Source organism: Acipenser ruthenus, chromosome 32 (assembly GCF_902713425.1).
Source record: "Acipenser ruthenus chromosome 32, fAciRut3.2 maternal haplotype, whole genome shotgun sequence".
Classification (NCBI taxonomy): domain Eukaryota; kingdom Metazoa; phylum Chordata; class Actinopteri; order Acipenseriformes; family Acipenseridae; genus Acipenser; species Acipenser ruthenus.
The window spans coordinates 11,643,882-11,660,626 of NC_081220.1; the positions used below are offsets into that span (position 1 = coordinate 11,643,882).

The following is a 16,745-nucleotide window of genomic DNA, read 5'->3' on the forward strand; positions in this document are numbered from 1 at the left end:
ACTCTGGGCGTGAATCCTTGACTCTGGGCGTGTGTATCCCTGACTCTGGGTGTGTGAATCCGTGACTCTGGGTGTGTGAATCCCTGACTCTGGGCCTGTGTATCCCTGACTCTGGGTGTGTGTATCCCTGACTCTGGGTGTGTGTATCACTGACTCTGGGTGTGTGTATCCCTCACACTGGGCGTGTGTATCTCTGACTTTGGTCATGTGTGTATCCCTATCTATGCACACCAGACCACTACAATTTTGACACTGAAATTAGCAAATTAACGATAAAGCTTTTGCTTGTTCCTAAACTCATAGCCGTTGCTTTAAGTCACACTGGCGGAAAGTATTTTAATACAAAAGTATTACTCTTGCAACAAAGTAGAGACTACATTTAACCAAATTTTTACAAATAAAAGTTTATTTATTTAAGTTCTATTTTTATTAAACACCAAACAAACAACACCATCCCATAACCCCCACCAGCTCCACAGAGTATTCGAGTTCATAGTAATATTGTCATCACATGAAAAAATGAGAAAAGGAAAAACAAACGATAGGGTTCTACGTATACACAGAAATGCAGTTCAGAAGTGTGGAAACAACACATGATTTAGAGCAGGACTGTGGGGATGGTCATATTGCCTATTTTCCTCACTCAGATGCCTTAATTACTAAATATCTTGGTATCTTTAAATAGATCATTGTCTCCTCTGTAAACATATGCTAAATATTTTAATGAGAAACACACCTCACATGTAGAATTGTCCCCTGAAATGCTCTCCTTTTTTCTAGGACAGCAGTATCCCAGTCTTTATGAAAATACCTGCCCCGATGAAACATACATTTTATCATACAGCACAGCAGTCCAGTAATGAGACCAGCATTGTTTTGTAACCGGTGTTGTTCAGGGGGCAGGTGCAAGGGCTTCTCCTTAATTAACCAAGCAATATACCGATGACCCTCCCTATTGAAGACCTGGGTCAAGCACTCCTTCTGTCTGTTTGATTTTCCACCTCCCTCCCGCCCCTCCAAGCTTTTGTTCCTGAGTGGTGACTGTCAAGACTGGTCATGCCTTGGCAGTCCGTAGCCAGAAACCAAGACGCAATGATAAGCCCAGTCGGTCCGCACTACTAGTAAGAGGATCGTATTTGGGGATCACGGCACTTGTGGGACAGACTGCTCATTAAAATATTTAGTATATTTTTAGAGGAGATGGTTTTCTATTCAGGGATGCCAAGATATTTAATGAGAAGGTAGTCTGAGTGAAGTTATCCTGCAGCAAAACTCCCCACCCCCAGCTGTGCTGCTTTCCTAGAACAAGGAGAACATTTCAGGGGACCAGTCTACTTGTGAGAGGTCTTACTCATTAAAATATTAGCATATTGTTAAAGAGGAGAGGATTATCTATTCAGAGATAGCAGGGTGTTTAGTAAGGGGTCTGAATGAGGAAATATGGGCAATGCGATCTCCACCCTGTATTGCTATAAATCACTTGATGTTTCCAAACCTTTTAACAGTGCTGTTCAGTATGTGTGAAATAAGCATTTGTTTAAAATGATACACAGTGATCTTAGCAACAGATTGTATTTGCATTGCAAAACGTCACAATGAAAAACGTTCCATGACAAAAAAATAACGAAAACATATAAATGGAATAATGAGCTATTCAAAAAGTCCACTGGAGACAAAAACGTGACCTCCAAATTTAATTTGCCGGGAATAAAGTCGGATTTGGGAATTCATAACTGAGTACCAATACTTGCCGATATCTAGAGGACTGTATTCAAACACATTTTGTATTTCCAAATAAGTGACAGGGTCTCTTCTCAGCTCTGTCACCTGGAGCAGGAGCTCTGATAGCTGTTCTGTACTCCTGAGCAGATTCACTTCAGACAGGAAGTAGTGCGGTACAGCCCTGGACTCCAGCCGGCGAATTAATTCATCCAGAAGCACGTTCAAAGATTTCTCCAACGTTTCCCACTTGGTAAATTCAGGATGTTTTTCACAAGCCCAGAATAGGACTGTCTGAATCAAAAAGAAAAGGAAGTGATTGATATTTTGAGCCTTCATTGAAACTTCATTTAAGTGGTGTAACAAAATACATTTCAATTACAATAGAATTTAATACGGGCAGCGAGAAGTCTTTTAATGTAGTTTTTTTTTAATTTTATTTTTTGCTTTAGTATTCTTGTTGTCAATCAACAAATTCTTTGTAAAATACAGTAGCCTATTTTGTTAATGTAGAGGGAGGGCAGTACTAACCAAATCTTAAGCAGAGATCATCTCGTTAAGAAACAATGGTATACAGCCCATTACATTCCTAAAAGTTCTGTGTATATATATAAACACACATTATGATAAAGGTAATCGATAGTGATGAGCGATTATCACGTTTACATGTCGATTCAATTACTGATTCGATATTTGAAAATAATCCTGATTACAATTATCAATTATTCAAATTCAAAAATTCAAAAAAGCTTTATTGTCCATTAAATAGAGCATAAAATGGAAATATGTCTTCATCTTACACCGTAGCTCAGTCCAAAGGAAATATACAACAATGTACACACAGCATCAATAAATAACAATCAATAACAAAACAATAATCCATGGTAGCATAAACAGCACAGCATTATTCTAACAACATCATACTCAGAGCAAAAAATTCACAAAAAGTGTTTAAGTGTGTTATTATTTTTTATTTCTAATTCACGGTGCACTGCTGAGTCGTGAGGGGAAATGATTTATAGCAGCTTGAAGAGCGCCATTTACTTTGAAGGGGGAAAAATGATAGGAAAGCAAGTCCCGCGATTGGGAACCTTGCAGACTGAAGGCTGGTCTGATGACCCCTGAGACCTGGAAAACAAAAAATGTTAGTCTCCTACTCACTGCAGAGCCGCGACGGAGACTTGGATGCGGATGCAAACCCATAGGGGGAAGAGGATAGATGACCCGTCTTGGCGGGCAGAATGGACTCACGATTGTGCCCTTGAAAAGGAAAAGAATAGAGATAGAGAGACCCCAACGTTTAGGTTGGCATCAGCTTCAGGGGTACCCTGAATAGGAAATATATATGGTTAGTATACAATTATATAAATAAGACTGGAAAGACAGGAAATGGTAGATTGAATAAAAGCATTATAGAGCATGAGCTGCAACATGACAGAATTATTTATGGCCGGGGGTCTCGCTGGCTAGAAAGCCTGGATGCCACAGAAGGCTAGAGGAAGTGTTATCACTATCCCCCCCCAAAAGATGGCCCCCCGGCCCCCCGCTAGAGAGCCCGAACCTGTGAGGGGAAAGAAGACTGCACCCTGACGACATTCTAGGATGAAACACAAACAAGACATAGCAGAATAACTTTAGACATCCTAAAGGAAAGCCATCTGCGCAGTGGAGAGGATAAAACATTATTTTTAATTTCTTTAGGTGGAAACCTCTGGTGGACCCTGCAGAGATGGTGCCCCCAATCCAGGCAAGCTAACAAGGGATTGTTGGGCAGCAACAACGTCTGAGGGAACTGTTTGAATATATGATTCGACTGCTGACGATGTCCAGCGACCTAGAGATTTTATAGTATGTTGGTTAAGGCCTGCTCTTGCAGCTGAAGATGCATCTTCAATTTTGAAGGAGTGTGGAGTGAAGAATTGCTGTGGAAAGCCTGCTTTAGCGATAAGAGAGGACAGATAAGAGGAGAACCAGTTTCTTGTGATGATGGTTTTTGCAGTTAGAGAACAGACGGTCCCATTGATTGGGGTTCTTGAGTGCTAGGAGATGCAGTAGAGGTCTCTAGCTCAAACTCCTGATGACGGGAAGGGGTGATACCGTGAATTCATCGCATCTTAGGAATCTGAAGAATGCTGTTATGCAGATAACTTCCATTACTATATCTTCTGAGGGATTGAAGCATCCTCGACGAAGGATGGAGACCACTTTGAAAAGTATGTCCATTGTGATGGGCAACCTGTTGGGAGATACAGGAGTGAGGAATTTCTCCATTCCTTGGAATGTCAGACGGACAGTAGGCAAGGAGAGGAGGGTGTGTCACGGGATGCACTGAAGACAGTAGTGGTGTTGTATTCTGGACTGATAGGAACGAATGGTTGAAGGAGAAAGATGGTACTTGTCTCGGAGGTGAACAATGAATGTCAGGATCCCGGTGTGGTTGAACTGCACTGGGATTATCTGCTGTTGAGCACAGAATCGAGAGTACACATTCCATGCAGTACGATATGATGAATTGGTAGCAGGAGACAGGGCTGCAGACACATAATTCTGTGCTGATTGTAGCAGTCTAGAAAGAGATGCATTTAATCCATGATTAATTGGTAGAACACAGGAGGTTGTAGTGGGTGAGGGGCTGCGGCTGGCATGAGATGATGGAATCTGGAGACCCTCACTGATTTAATGTCTTAGTTGGGGTGATACAGAGTAGCGTCTGATGGCTGTTGTGGGCCGAGCAGCTACGGAAGCGGAGGATAGATTGTACTGAGGATCCTCAGCCTCTGCTGGCTGGAAAATGCTTGAAGTGCTGGGGACAGGAGGGGCTGCCGCTGCAGCGGGCCACTTGTCTAGAGCATCAAGATATGAGGGAGGCTAGATAACTAGTTAACCAAAGTCTCATTATGATTGTTCAGGAAGAATCGATAAATAGAGGGTCTGCCGGAAGGAAAGGGCTCTTACAGGAAATGTATTTGAGAACATAAGAACATAAGAAAGTTTACAAACGAGAGGAGGCCATTCAGCCCATCTTGCTCGTTTGGTTGTTAGTAGCTTATTGATCCCAGAATCTCATCAAGTAGCATCTTGAAGGATCCCAGGGTGTCAGCTTCAATAACATTGCTGGGGAGTTGTTTCCAGACCCTCACAATTCTCTGTGTAAAAAAGTGCCTCCTATTTTCTGTTCTGAATGCCCCTTTATCTAATCTCCATTTGTGACCCCTGGTCCTTGTTTCTTTTTTCAGGTCCTTATTTCTTTTTTCAGGTCCCCTGGGTCGACATTGTCTATACCTTTTGGGATTTTGAATGTTTGAATCAGATCGCCGTGTAGTCTTCTTTGTTCAAGACTGAATAGATTCAATTATTTTAGCCTGTCTGCATACGACATGCCTTTTAAACCCGGGATAATTCTGGTTGCTCTTCTTTGCACTCTTTCTATATTTCAATATCCTTTTTGTCACGAGGTGACCAGAACTGAAGACAACTGAGCATGGAGGAATAGGGACATATTGGAGAATTGATTTTTGATATTTGGATGAACCGTCTTTGATAAAGCTGATCAGTTTTTGAGGAATGTAGAAGGGTAATGAAATGAGATCCCAAGGAATTCTATAGTAGTAACTGGCCCTATAGTTTTTTTTATTCCGACAGGGGAACGGCCAGTGCTTTGAAGAGTGAACGGAGAGCTGATGTTGCTTGATCCGGAGGGTGAGAAGGAGGAGAGAATTTGGAGATCTGTCAACGGGAGAACATCGGCAACATTATTAGAGGAACCAGGCTCATGCCTGGCTTAAATTAAGAAATTGTTTGTTTGTTTGCGACAGATGAGCCTTCACAGTAATTTTATGATGACTGGTACCGATCCCTTTATTGATTATTTGGACTGTGGCTGAATTGTCGCTATAGAACAGAAATGATTTTCTAGACCATGAAATGCCCTAGATGAAAGCAGCAGCAAATATTGGGTACAATTCCAAAAAATGTAGTGGATTTCTGTTCCGGTGATAGAATTGCTATTTCAGGGGCAAAGAGCAAGCCGAGTGAGATCTGCAGCTATGCAATCCTCGTGGAACACAGATAGCCCATTCCAGTGCTGCAGTAGAGTTGTCCACATTTTTACGTCCTTCCTTGCATCCAATCTGGTGTCTGGAGATGTCGTGGTGGAGGATGGTGAGGTCAGCTGAGGCTGCGGCTCTCCTGATGGATTGAGTTGATTAGGCAGAGCTTCCATCGATAACTGCTGTGGGATGTGCGGCTGAGTTGCTGGACAATGCTGCTTCAACAGCAGGTTGAGGTTGAGCAGAGTGCTGCAGATGGAGTGCAGCTGCGAGCTGTGTGGCTGGGCAGGTGGAAGGAGCAGGATTGAAAGGTGAGGCAGAGATGCTTAGCAGCTAAGGACTATGAGGCTGTGCTGGAGAAGGACCTCTTCGTAGGTGGGGCGGAGCCACCGACTTTGGTAGAGTGAGTCAGGAGTGGATGCTGAGGCTGGCTGGGAGCCTGACATGACTGCTGAGGCTAGCTGGGAGCCTGACGTGAATGCTGAGACTAGCTGGAGCCTTACGTGAATGCTGAGGCTAGCTGGAGCCTGATGTGAATGCTGAGGCTAGCTATGAGCCTGACGTGAATGCTGAGGCTAGCTGGGAGCCTGACGTGAATACTGAGGCTAGCTGGAGCCTGACATGAATGCTGAGGCTAGCTGGGAGCGTGACGTGAATGCTGAAGCTAGCTGGAGCCTGACGTGAATGCTGAGGCTAGCTGGAGCCTGATGTGCATGAAGATTTTGGAAGCTGCGCTCTGCATGGCTGCGCTGGTAGGAGGGGTTGCTCTGAAGGCTGAGACAGAGTGGTTAGGTGAACATCAGTTGGATGCTGCTGGATGTGGCATGATTGTGCCAGCTGGTCTATGACTGGCCATGAGAGTTGATGGCAGAATCTTGAAGCAGGTGCTGGTTGGTGTAGTGTCAGTTGGCGTAGTGTATGTTTATGTTTGTGACGCTGTTTTGTATGCATTATGGGAGCTTTACAGGAGGGTGGGTCTCGAGGTTCCCTTGACTAAAGATCCCAGAGTGAGAGCAGCTTCAGTGGCTGCCTGACGTGAACCACTGGAATCCAAAGTGGCTGGGATGCGGAAGTAACTTTTATGATGAGTGACCATGAAGAAGTAAAGTTTTATAGTATAATAATAATTATAAATTGTGCAGTTTATTAATCGTTCGAAGTCAGTTTCGCTGTTTAATTTAATAATAAGAAATTAACCGTATTTTTGATTAATCGCTCATCACTTGGTGTCGATCATGTCTAACAGCCGCCCTGCCGAACTGGAGTCAGAGAGACACTTCAGGAAGCCCTCTGGGTCTGGAATCAGAGAAACACACAGGAAGCCCCCTGGGTCTGGAATCAGAGACACACAGGAAGCCCCCTGGGTCTGGAATCAGAGAAACACAGGAAGCCCCCTGGGTCTGGAATCAGATACACACAGGAAGCCCTCTGGGTCTGGAATCAGAGAAACACACAGGAAGCCCCCTGGGTCTGGAATCAGAGACACACAGGAAGCCCCCTGGGTCTGGAAAAAGAGACACACAGGAAGCCCTCTGGGTCTGGAATCAGAGAAACACAGGAAGCCCCCTGGGTCTGGAATCAGAGACACACAGGAAGCCCTCTGGGTCTGGAATCAGAGAAACACAGGAAGCCCCCTGGGTCTGGAATCAGAGACACACAGAAAGCCCTCTGGGTCTGGAATCAGAGACACACAGGAAGCCCCCTGGGTCTGGAATCAGAGACACACAGGAAGCCCTCTATGTCTGGAATCAGAGACACACAGGAAGCCCTCTGGGTCTGGAATCAGAGAAACACAGGAAGCCCCCTGGGTCTGGAATCAGAGACACACAGGAAGCCCTCTGGGTCTGGAATCAGAGAGAAACACAGGAAGCCCCCTGGGTCTGGAATCAGAGACACACAGAAAGCCCTCTGGGTCTGGAATCAGAGAGACACACAGGAAGCCCCCTGGGTCTGGAATCAGACACACACAGGAAGCCCCCTGGGTCTGGAATCAGAGACACACAGAAAGCCCTCTGGGTCTGGAATCAGAGACACACAGGAAGCCCTCTGGGTCTGGAATCAGATACACACAGGAAGCCCCCTGGGTCTGGAATCAGAGACACACAGGAAGCCCCCTGGGTCTGGAATCAGAGAAACACAGGAAGCCCTCTATGTCTGGAATCAGAGACACACAGGAAGCCCTCTGGGTCTGGAATCAGAGAGACACGCAAGAAGCACTTCAATTGGGAAAATGAACAAATAGTCCAAAAGGGGAGTGAATTATCATAGTACCTGGAGTGTGTTCAATAGGCAGAGCGCTCCAGAGAGTTACGTGGCTCTCTCTATTGAACGAGCTGCACACTGAGAGCGCTTCGTAACAGCAGCAAGTTGAGCTCAGAGCTGCCTCGCTGGAGCGTTACGTGGCTCTCTCTATTGAACGAGCTGCACGCTGAGAGCGCTTCGTAACAGCAGGGAGGTGAGCTCAGAGCTGCCTTGCTGGAGCGTTACGTGGCTCTCTCTATTGAATGAGCTGCACACTGAGAGCGCTTCGTAACAGCAGCGAGTTGAGCTCAGAGCTGCCTCGCTGGAGCGTTACGTGGCTCTCTCTATTGAACGAGCTGCACGCTGAGAGCGCTTCGTAACCGCAGCGAGTTGAGCTCAGAGGTGCCTCGCTGGAGCGTTATGTTGCACTCTCTATTGAACGAGCTGCACACTGAGAGCGCTTCGTAACAGCAGGGAGTTGAGCTCAGAGCTGCCTTGCTGGAGCGTTCCGTGGCTCTCTCTATTGAATGAGCTGCACACTGAGAGCGCTTCGTAACAGCAGCAAGTTGAGCTCAGAGCTGCCTCGCTGGAGCGTTACGTGGCTCTCTCTATTGAACGAGCTGCACACTAAGAGCGCTTCGTAACTGCAGCGAGTTGAGCTCAGAGCTGCCTCGCTGGAGCGTTACGTGGCTCTCTCTATTGAACGAGCTGCACGCTGAGAGAGCTTCGTAACAGCAGCGAGTTGAGCTCAGAGCTGCCTCGCTGGAGCGTTACGTGGCTCTCTCTATTGAATGTGCTGCACGCTGAGAGCGCTTCGTAACAGCAGCGAGTTGAGCTCAGAGCTGCCTCGCTGGAGCGTTACGTGGCTCTCTCTATTGAACGAGCTGCACGCTGAGAGCGCTTCGTAACAGCAGGGAGGTGAGCTCAGAGCTGCCTTGCTGGAGCGTTACGTGGCTCTCTCTATTGAATGAGCTGCACACTGAGAGTGCTTCGTAACAGCAGCGAGTTGAGCTCAGAGCTGCCTCGCTGGAGCGTTATGTGGCTCTCTCTATTGAACGAGCTGCACACTGAGAGCGCTTCGTAACAGCAGCGAGTCGAGCTCAGAGCTGCCTCGCTGGAGCGTTACGTGGCTCTCTCTATTGAACGAGCTGCACGCTGAGAGCACTTCGTAACAGCAGCGAGTTGAGCTCAGAGCTGCCTCGCTGGAGCGTTACGTTGCTCTCTCTCTTGAACGAGCTGCACACTGAGAGCGCTTCGTAACTGCAGCGAGTTGAGCTCAGAGCTGCCTCGCTGGAGCGTTACGTGGCTCTCTCTATTGAACGAGCTGCACGCTGAGAGAGCTTCGTAACAGCAGCGAGTTGAGCTCAGAGCTGCCTCGCTGGAGCGTTACGTGGCTCTCTCTATTGAACGAGCTGCACGCCGAGAGAGCTTCGTAACAGCAGCGAGTTGAGCTCAGAGCTGCCTCGCTGGAGCGTTACGTGGCTCTCTCTATTGAACGAGCTGCACGCCGAGAGAGCTTCGTAACAGCAGCGAGTTGAGCTCAGAGCTGCCTTGCTGGAGCGTTACGTGGCTCTCTCTATTGAACGAGCTGCACGCCGAGAGAGCTTCGTAACAGCAGCGAGTTGAGCTCAGAGCTGCCTCGCTGGAGCGTTACGTGGCTCTCTCTATTGAATGAGCTGCACGCTGAGAGCGCTTCGTAACAGCAGCGAGTTGAGCTCAGAGCTGCCTCGCTGGAGCGTTACGTGGCTCTCTCTATTGAACGAGCTGCACGCCGAGAGAGCTTCGTAACAGCAGCGAGTTGAGCTCAGAGCTGCCTCGCTGGAGCGTTACGTGGCTCTCTCTATTGAACGAGCTGCACGCCGAGAGAGCTTCGTAACAGCAGCGAGTTGAGCTCAGAGCTGCCTCGCTGGAGTGTTACGTGGCTCTCTCTATTGAATGAGCTGCACGCCGAGAGAGCTTCGTAACAGCAGCTAGTTGAGCTCAGAGCTCCCTCACTGGATGTTCAAAATGTCCGACCTGTATTATCAGTGCAGTGGCTTCAAACTGATTTTTTTCAATATGGATTTGTATGACAAACACATGTGTGATAAGTGATATTTTGGTTGTCATTTTAACTTTTTAAAAGTGATTATGGCATTTTTTTTAAAGTGACGATTGTATTAGAAAAGAAAACATGGACTATTTATAACTTGACAAATCTGACTCGCACATCAAGATGTTAAACCAAAACAAGTTTCAGTAGCTACTGTAGTAGTAATTACATTTTTTTAATTGCAAAACTCACTTAAAGCAATGTTCTAATACACAGTGATTTCTTGCTGCTATTGTGAAACTGCTCGGTCCTAACAGATGTTCAATAGTGCTAGCTTATGTTACGGGGCGCCACGAGAGAGCGCTCTGCTATTGAACGCTGGGCTGGATTTTGTGCTCTCCTCAGAATCAAGCACTGCTAATGAAGAACGCAAGCTATACAGGAAGTGCTTCTGTGTACATTGCATTCACTGAGTTTACAAGGTGTAAAGTTTTTCAACTACAAGGTATAGGAGTGCTGTTCAGTGGCTTTGTGTGTCAAAAGATGACAACCGCAGATTTATAAATACTTTTGACTCTTTTACCATAGTGATCGATGGGCTTGAAGTTAAATCTAGCTCTGCAGTTAGGAATTTTGGTGTGGTCTTTGACCCTAGCCTTACTATTGAGTCGTATATCCGCAATGTCACCAAGGTGTCCTTTTTTCACCTTCGTAACATTGCCTGTCAGCGCCCTATGCTGTCTGTGCCTGATGCAGAGAGGCTAGTTCATGCCTTTGTTTCTTCCCAGCTCGATTATTGCAACATGTTGTTTGCAGGTGTCTCCAAGGCTGCTGTCAGCAGGCTACAATATATTCAGAACTCCGCTGCTCACATTTTAACTGGCACTAAACTGGGTGTCCATATTATACTAGTTCTTGCTTCTCTGCACTGGTTGCCGGTTGAAAGCAGGATTGATTTTAAAATACTGTTGTTAACCTATAACGCCCTGAAGGGTTTAGCTCCAGGTTACATTGCTGAATTGCTCACAGGTTACACACCCGTATGTAATCTACGTTCTTCATCCTCAGGTTTATTGGCAATACCCAAAACTAAGCTTCGCTCCATGGGCAATAGGGCTTTTTGGAATGACCTTCCTCAATCTATCAGGGATGCTAAGACCATTGATGCTTTAAAAAAACAGTTAAAGACACATTTTTACGTTCAGGCATTTTTATCATGATTTGGTTTTTGATTAGTGTAATTTATTTTTATATTATGTATATTCTTAATATGCTGTATGTATATATGGTTCTCTGTGTTTTTCTGTGTGTGTTTGTACAGTGTTTTGAGATACGTGCATTTAGGTGCTTTATAAAATAAAGATTATTATTATTATTATTATTATTATTATTATTATTATTATTATTATAGTTTACCTTCAAATGGTAAGAGCTGAGTGTTTTGTAGAAATCCTGCCATCGCTCCTGCAAAACTCGCAGTAAAATCTGCAAAGCATCCTTCCGTCGTCCTCCATCCCTGTCAATATCTTCCAGAAGAATGTTTTCAATACGAGAGAATGTAGGCCTGCAAAACAGAAGCAGTATTTAAAAATGAGGGGATTTAGCCATGTTTGATCACACTTTGATTAGCAATTATCCAGATTAATGCAAAAGTGTGAGCATGACAGACAGACAGACAGACCCCTATGTCCCCAGAATATGATGCTTTCAATAACCTAACCCATTAAGTAACATTTTCCTCATTTGAGGACAGGCGACTTTGTCATTTTTTTAGAGCATTTTAACTGGCTCTTTCTCTTTAACTATTTTGCTATAGTTTTGTTAACTGCAAAAGTTAAGTCTAAATGGAAGTGTTAATTCTGCAAATATATCCCTTCAGATGCTTTTATGATGCCTCAATATAAAATAATTGAGCTTCATAGCCAGCATGAAATGTTCCTGCTCTGATTACGGGGTGTCTAACTTGACTGTCCTCAAAATAGGACACTGGGAGTATATGTTATAAAATGTCTGTCATTTTACACTTCTAACTGACTGAGAACTTTTAGAAAGGTAGCATTTTGCTGCTAAAGGCCAGTAGGCTGCTTGTGTTCAGATTTGTTCAAAGAAATGTATGTACTTAATGGGTTAAGCTCACAATACTTCCAAGTTTCAGGGCAGTTGGATGAGTGTGACACCCTTCTCTATCACCAGGACCGGATATTCTCAATAAATGAAATGACACCACATTGTATTTTGTCTTTGCAGTCACCGTCAGGGTAAAATGAAGAACAATTATCCCACACAGTCATGATTATCAAAACGGTGTATATTTACAGAGGAGTCAATTATCTAATCAGGGATACCAAGACATTTAATGAGTGGGGGAAATGAGGTGATAAAAGCCCAGACCTAGTCATTCTGCATTCTTAAAAAATGTTTTTAAAACTGAACCCCTTCTGTCTGATTTTTAAACTGAACCCCTTCTGTCTGATTTTTAAACTGAACCCCTTCTGTCTGATTTTTAAACTGAACCCTGTCTGTCTGATTTTTAAACTGAGCCCTGTCTGTCTGATTTTTAAACTGAACCCTGTCTGTCTGATTGTTAAACTGAACCCTGTCTGTCTGATTGTTAAACTGAACCCTGTCTGTCTGATTTTTAAACTGAACCTCTTCTGTCTGATTTTTAAACTGAACCCCTTCTGTCTGATTTTTAAACTGAACCCCTTCTGTCTGATTTTTTAACTGAACCCTGTCTGTCTGATTGTTAAACTGAACCCTGTCTGTCTGATTTTTTAACTGAACCCCTTCTGTCTGATTTTTAAACTGAACCCTGTCTGTCTGATTTTTTAACTGAACCCCTTCTGTCTGATTTTTAAACTGAACCCCTTCTGTCTGATTTTTTAACTGAACCCCTTCTGTCTGATTTTTAAACTGAACCCTGTCTGTCTGATTTTTAAACTGAACCTCTTCTGTCTGATTTTTAAACTGAACCCCTTCTGTCTGATTTTTAAACTGAACCCCTTCTGTCTGATTTTTAAACTGAACCCCTTCTGTCTGATTTTTAAACTGAACCCCTTCTGTCTGATTTTTAAACTGAACCCCTTCTGTCTGATTTTTAAACTGAACCCCTTCTGTCTGATTTTTAAACTGAACCCCTTCTGTCTGATGGTTTCAGCTCAAGTTCCCTTTGAACATGTGCACTCTGCTCAATGGTACCACATTTACAATAAAAGGCAGAGTAATCTGATTAACAAATTCAATATTTGTTTCTGTTTCTTTAATACATAATTTGTCACAACAGTTTGGGAATGACAAACAGCTGGTTTAGGACAGAATACCAAACAGTAATTATTAAATTGAATTAAGTCTTTGGATGCACAAAATCAAAAGTCAGTATTTGGGAATCTCTTCAGAAACACACCCATTAACTTTCTACTCTGCAATTATATAATAAATAATCCAAAATAGTCTGCACAGTAAATGCTTATCACATTACCATTTACTTCCCAACTCAGCATAATTATGCTTGCCATTTAAAATGTTTACAAGACCAAAAACATTAACCTCAAAATAAAACTATAAAAACTAATGATGATAAACTTTTTATTAATGCCAACATAACTGATCCAAAGGGGCTCTATAACTTTCTGTTGCTTTACACTTTCTGCAGGCTCTTGTGTTTCCTTCCTTCATTTTTCTTTTGCACATGTAGAAACGATACACAGGATAATGTGTATTTAATCTCTCAAACACTGAAAACAATTCAGCAATTCACCTAATCAGAACAGGCTCAATACAGACCATGCATATGTACAGGATGATCACTTTGAAACTACAGTCACACTGTAAACTGCCAGCTGCTAAACAAAATGAAACACTAATGCAGAGTGATTTAAAGATAATATACAATACAGTTAAAAATCAATTCAAGATCATTCATTTATTTTACTTTCATTTTTACTGTTGTGTTTCTGAGTCCTCCTGTGTACCCCTATGACTCTTAGAAGTACCCCTGGTTGAAACCCTACTTAACCCTACCTCCAGACTTCCTTAGCGACCAGATCAATTCCAGTCTCTTTGCTTTTTGCAATCAGCTCCTGTGATGGCCAGCGTGTCTTTGCTCTTGGCCAGTCAATGTGTTTGTATTCACTGAAAGGAATCTGAAGGACAGGAACCAGGTCAACATGAAGCTTTTCAGTTCTTCTCTTAAGAGTCACAGATACTGAAGGAGAATTTGGTTTCGAGCGATACACATCAATGGGTCCTGAAAAAAAGAAGAAAAAAAGAAAATCTAGTTTCTTGATGAAGATATCATGTTTCCACAACTGCACGCTTCAAATGCCAAGGTAAATTGGCTTTTTACACCCCCCTTCCTTTTTATGGTTCTTGCTGAAGTATTGCCTTGTTCCTCGGGATCTGCTGTTTTCAGAACTCCTGATGACTTAAAAGCATTTTTTAAGTCATCAGCGCCATTTACATACAGGTTTTTATTTAAATACACAACCGTGTTTCCGACATCTTTTATGTCAATTACACCCATTCCGACTGTTGGAAACCCTCAGAAAAGTGCGAAAAAAAACCATCAGGATAAGTGCCGGGTTAAAACTGTCGGAGATAGCAAGTTTGGAACTGTCGGTGTGTGATACAGAGTCAGCAATAAGTTAAAAACATACAATGCTTTGATACACAATGCGGGAGACAACAAAGATAACGTAATGTTTTATACTAAACTTCATAGTTTTTCTTTCTCTAAACCTGAGCCTGTATAGTTTTCACGTGCACTTTATTTGTTAAATTCCTTCACCATTAACATTTTAATAAAGTTTGAAATGTTTAAAAGGACCCGTGAACCCATATCCACCCAGATCAACAACATCTACAGTAGGAAGTCAGAGCATCACATTCACGACTGACCGCTCAACCCTACACCCGAACCGGAAACGCACACACTACTGAAAGAACACATTGAAAATATTTAACACTTGACAGCGGCATCATCCTCAGAAATGGGAATATGGTATTGGGAAATTATCATTGATATTAAAAAAGAGCCAGGTAAAAGAAATTGTAAAGGAGATGGAAGACACCAGAGCAGTACAATCGGTGTATCCAACACAGAGTTGCAGCTGCTGCTGATTTTGATAAAGCGCTCCACAATAAGCCTGCTGGTCATGGAGAAGGCAACATTACTGTACTGACAAATGTATCCACACAGAGGTGAGGCAGATTTCAAAGCAAGTACGGACAATTGTACTAGGAACATTTTAGTTTTAGCAAAGCAAAGCATTATTTATTCAAGCCAAAGGAGACTGAATGACTAAGCAGGCTTCACGAAAGCATTGAAATACATTAAAAACAAGCACTATGTTGTTTTCATGGACATTTACAATTGCTAAAATCACAGTTTGAATGGTAAGTTAAATGTACTGAACCCCCTCCATTCACACTGTACTGAACCCCCTCCATTCACACTGTACTGAACCCCCTCCATTCACACTGTACTGAACCCCCTCCATTCACACTGTACTGAACCCCCTCCATTCACACTGTACTGAACCCCCTCCATTCACACTGTACTGAACCCCCTCCATTCACACTGTACTGAACCCCCTCCATTCACACTGTACTGAACCCCCTCCATTCACACTGTACTGAACCACCTCCATTCACACTGTACTGAACCCCCTCCATTCACACTGTACTGAACTCTTTGACGTAGCTGACAGCACGTGTTCTTCAAAAACTTTATGAACTTCTCTTGGATTCAGAACAATGAAAGAGAATGCGACGGTATCAGACTGCGAGGACAGAAAAACCGTGCCCTCTGTGTAGAAGTGTTCCACGTTCTCTGCAATTATTATAGGAACCAAACAGTCTAACTCATTGGGGTTGTCCACTGTTGGGGTCCTCATGTAGTTCTGTGAAATCAGAAAGCCAGAGGAGAATCGTATATCTTTCTTCTCTCTATTTAAGGAAAGCATGTCTGACTCCTCCAACCTCAGCCGTTCCGCCATTATCTCCAGTTCCTTTATCTTTTCCTGCTCCTGTGACTCCTTTAGCTTGAGCAGTATGTCGTTCACATCCTCTTTCACCCAGTCCAAGTTTCTCTGCATTTCGTCTTTTGCAATCATCACATCTTCCTCCAAGAAAACTTGCAGCAAACGTTCCTTCAATGTTAGACTTTTGAGGTCTTTCAAGTGCTCACAAAAATTCGGGAAGCTTTGAAATTCTTCTAGACCCATTTTAGTCGTGGATATCTGCTTTGTTAGCAGACCTTGTTAGAGTAAAGGTCACTTTTGAAACATTTCCTGATTATAACTTGAAACCCCTCCCCTTTTGTGTCTTTATGGCTGTGGTTAAAACTCTACCCAATAATTCAGCTTTGACTTACAATTGTTACAAAATATCACAGTACAAAATATCATATTACAGAGTATCATATTACAGATAAGAGCCGTTGTAAAGTGATTACAGGCATGATTGCAGAGGTAGTGTTTTTAACATTAGGTAGGTCGATTACGTTTACACAGCACACAGTGACGCTAAGAATCAACAAGTGCAGTTAATATATTTACTGACTGGTGAAGTACAATTCAAAGCTGCTGCAGTACATCATTTCAAATATGACATATTACAGCAAATAGTTTCACAAAACAAACATTAATTGTTAAAGCTACAGAGTGCAGTGCAAAAGCACATCATGCAAAAAACACATTTGTAGG

At 43.4% G+C, this 16,745-nt stretch overlaps 1 protein-coding gene across 1 annotated transcript; it reads right to left on the minus strand.

The window, feature by feature from the left end:
* Window positions 1–384: 384 nt before the first annotated feature.
* On the minus strand, window positions 385–16,406 carry LOC131703269 (protein mab-21-like 3). Its single transcript, XM_059006375.1, has 4 exons — window positions 15,731–16,406; window positions 14,062–14,287; window positions 11,458–11,605; window positions 385–2,013 (listed from the first exon to the last, which is right to left on the minus strand). The coding sequence occupies exons 1-4, from the start codon at window positions 16,263–16,265 to the stop codon at window positions 1,651–1,653; spliced, it is 1,272 nt and encodes a 423-aa protein (XP_058862358.1). The 5' UTR covers window positions 16,266–16,406; the 3' UTR covers window positions 385–1,650.
* Between the last annotated feature and the right edge of the window lie 339 nt (window positions 16,407–16,745).

What these genes read in the sequence shown, in the direction of transcription:
- LOC131703269 (XM_059006375.1), bottom strand. Translation starts at nt 16,265, where the DNA reads ATGGGTCTAGAAGAATTTCAAAGCTTCCCGAATTTTTGTGAGCACTTG. An exon ending in GCTGTCAGCTACGTCAAAGA is followed by an intron (nt 14,288 to 15,730) that starts GTTCAGTACAGT and finishes TCTTTTTTTCAG; the next exon opens with GACCCATTGATGTGTATCGC. An exon ending in GTCGCTAAGGAAGTCTGGAG is followed by an intron (nt 11,606 to 14,061) that starts GTAGGGTTAAGT and finishes TCTGTTTTGCAG; the next exon opens with GCCTACATTCTCTCGTATTG.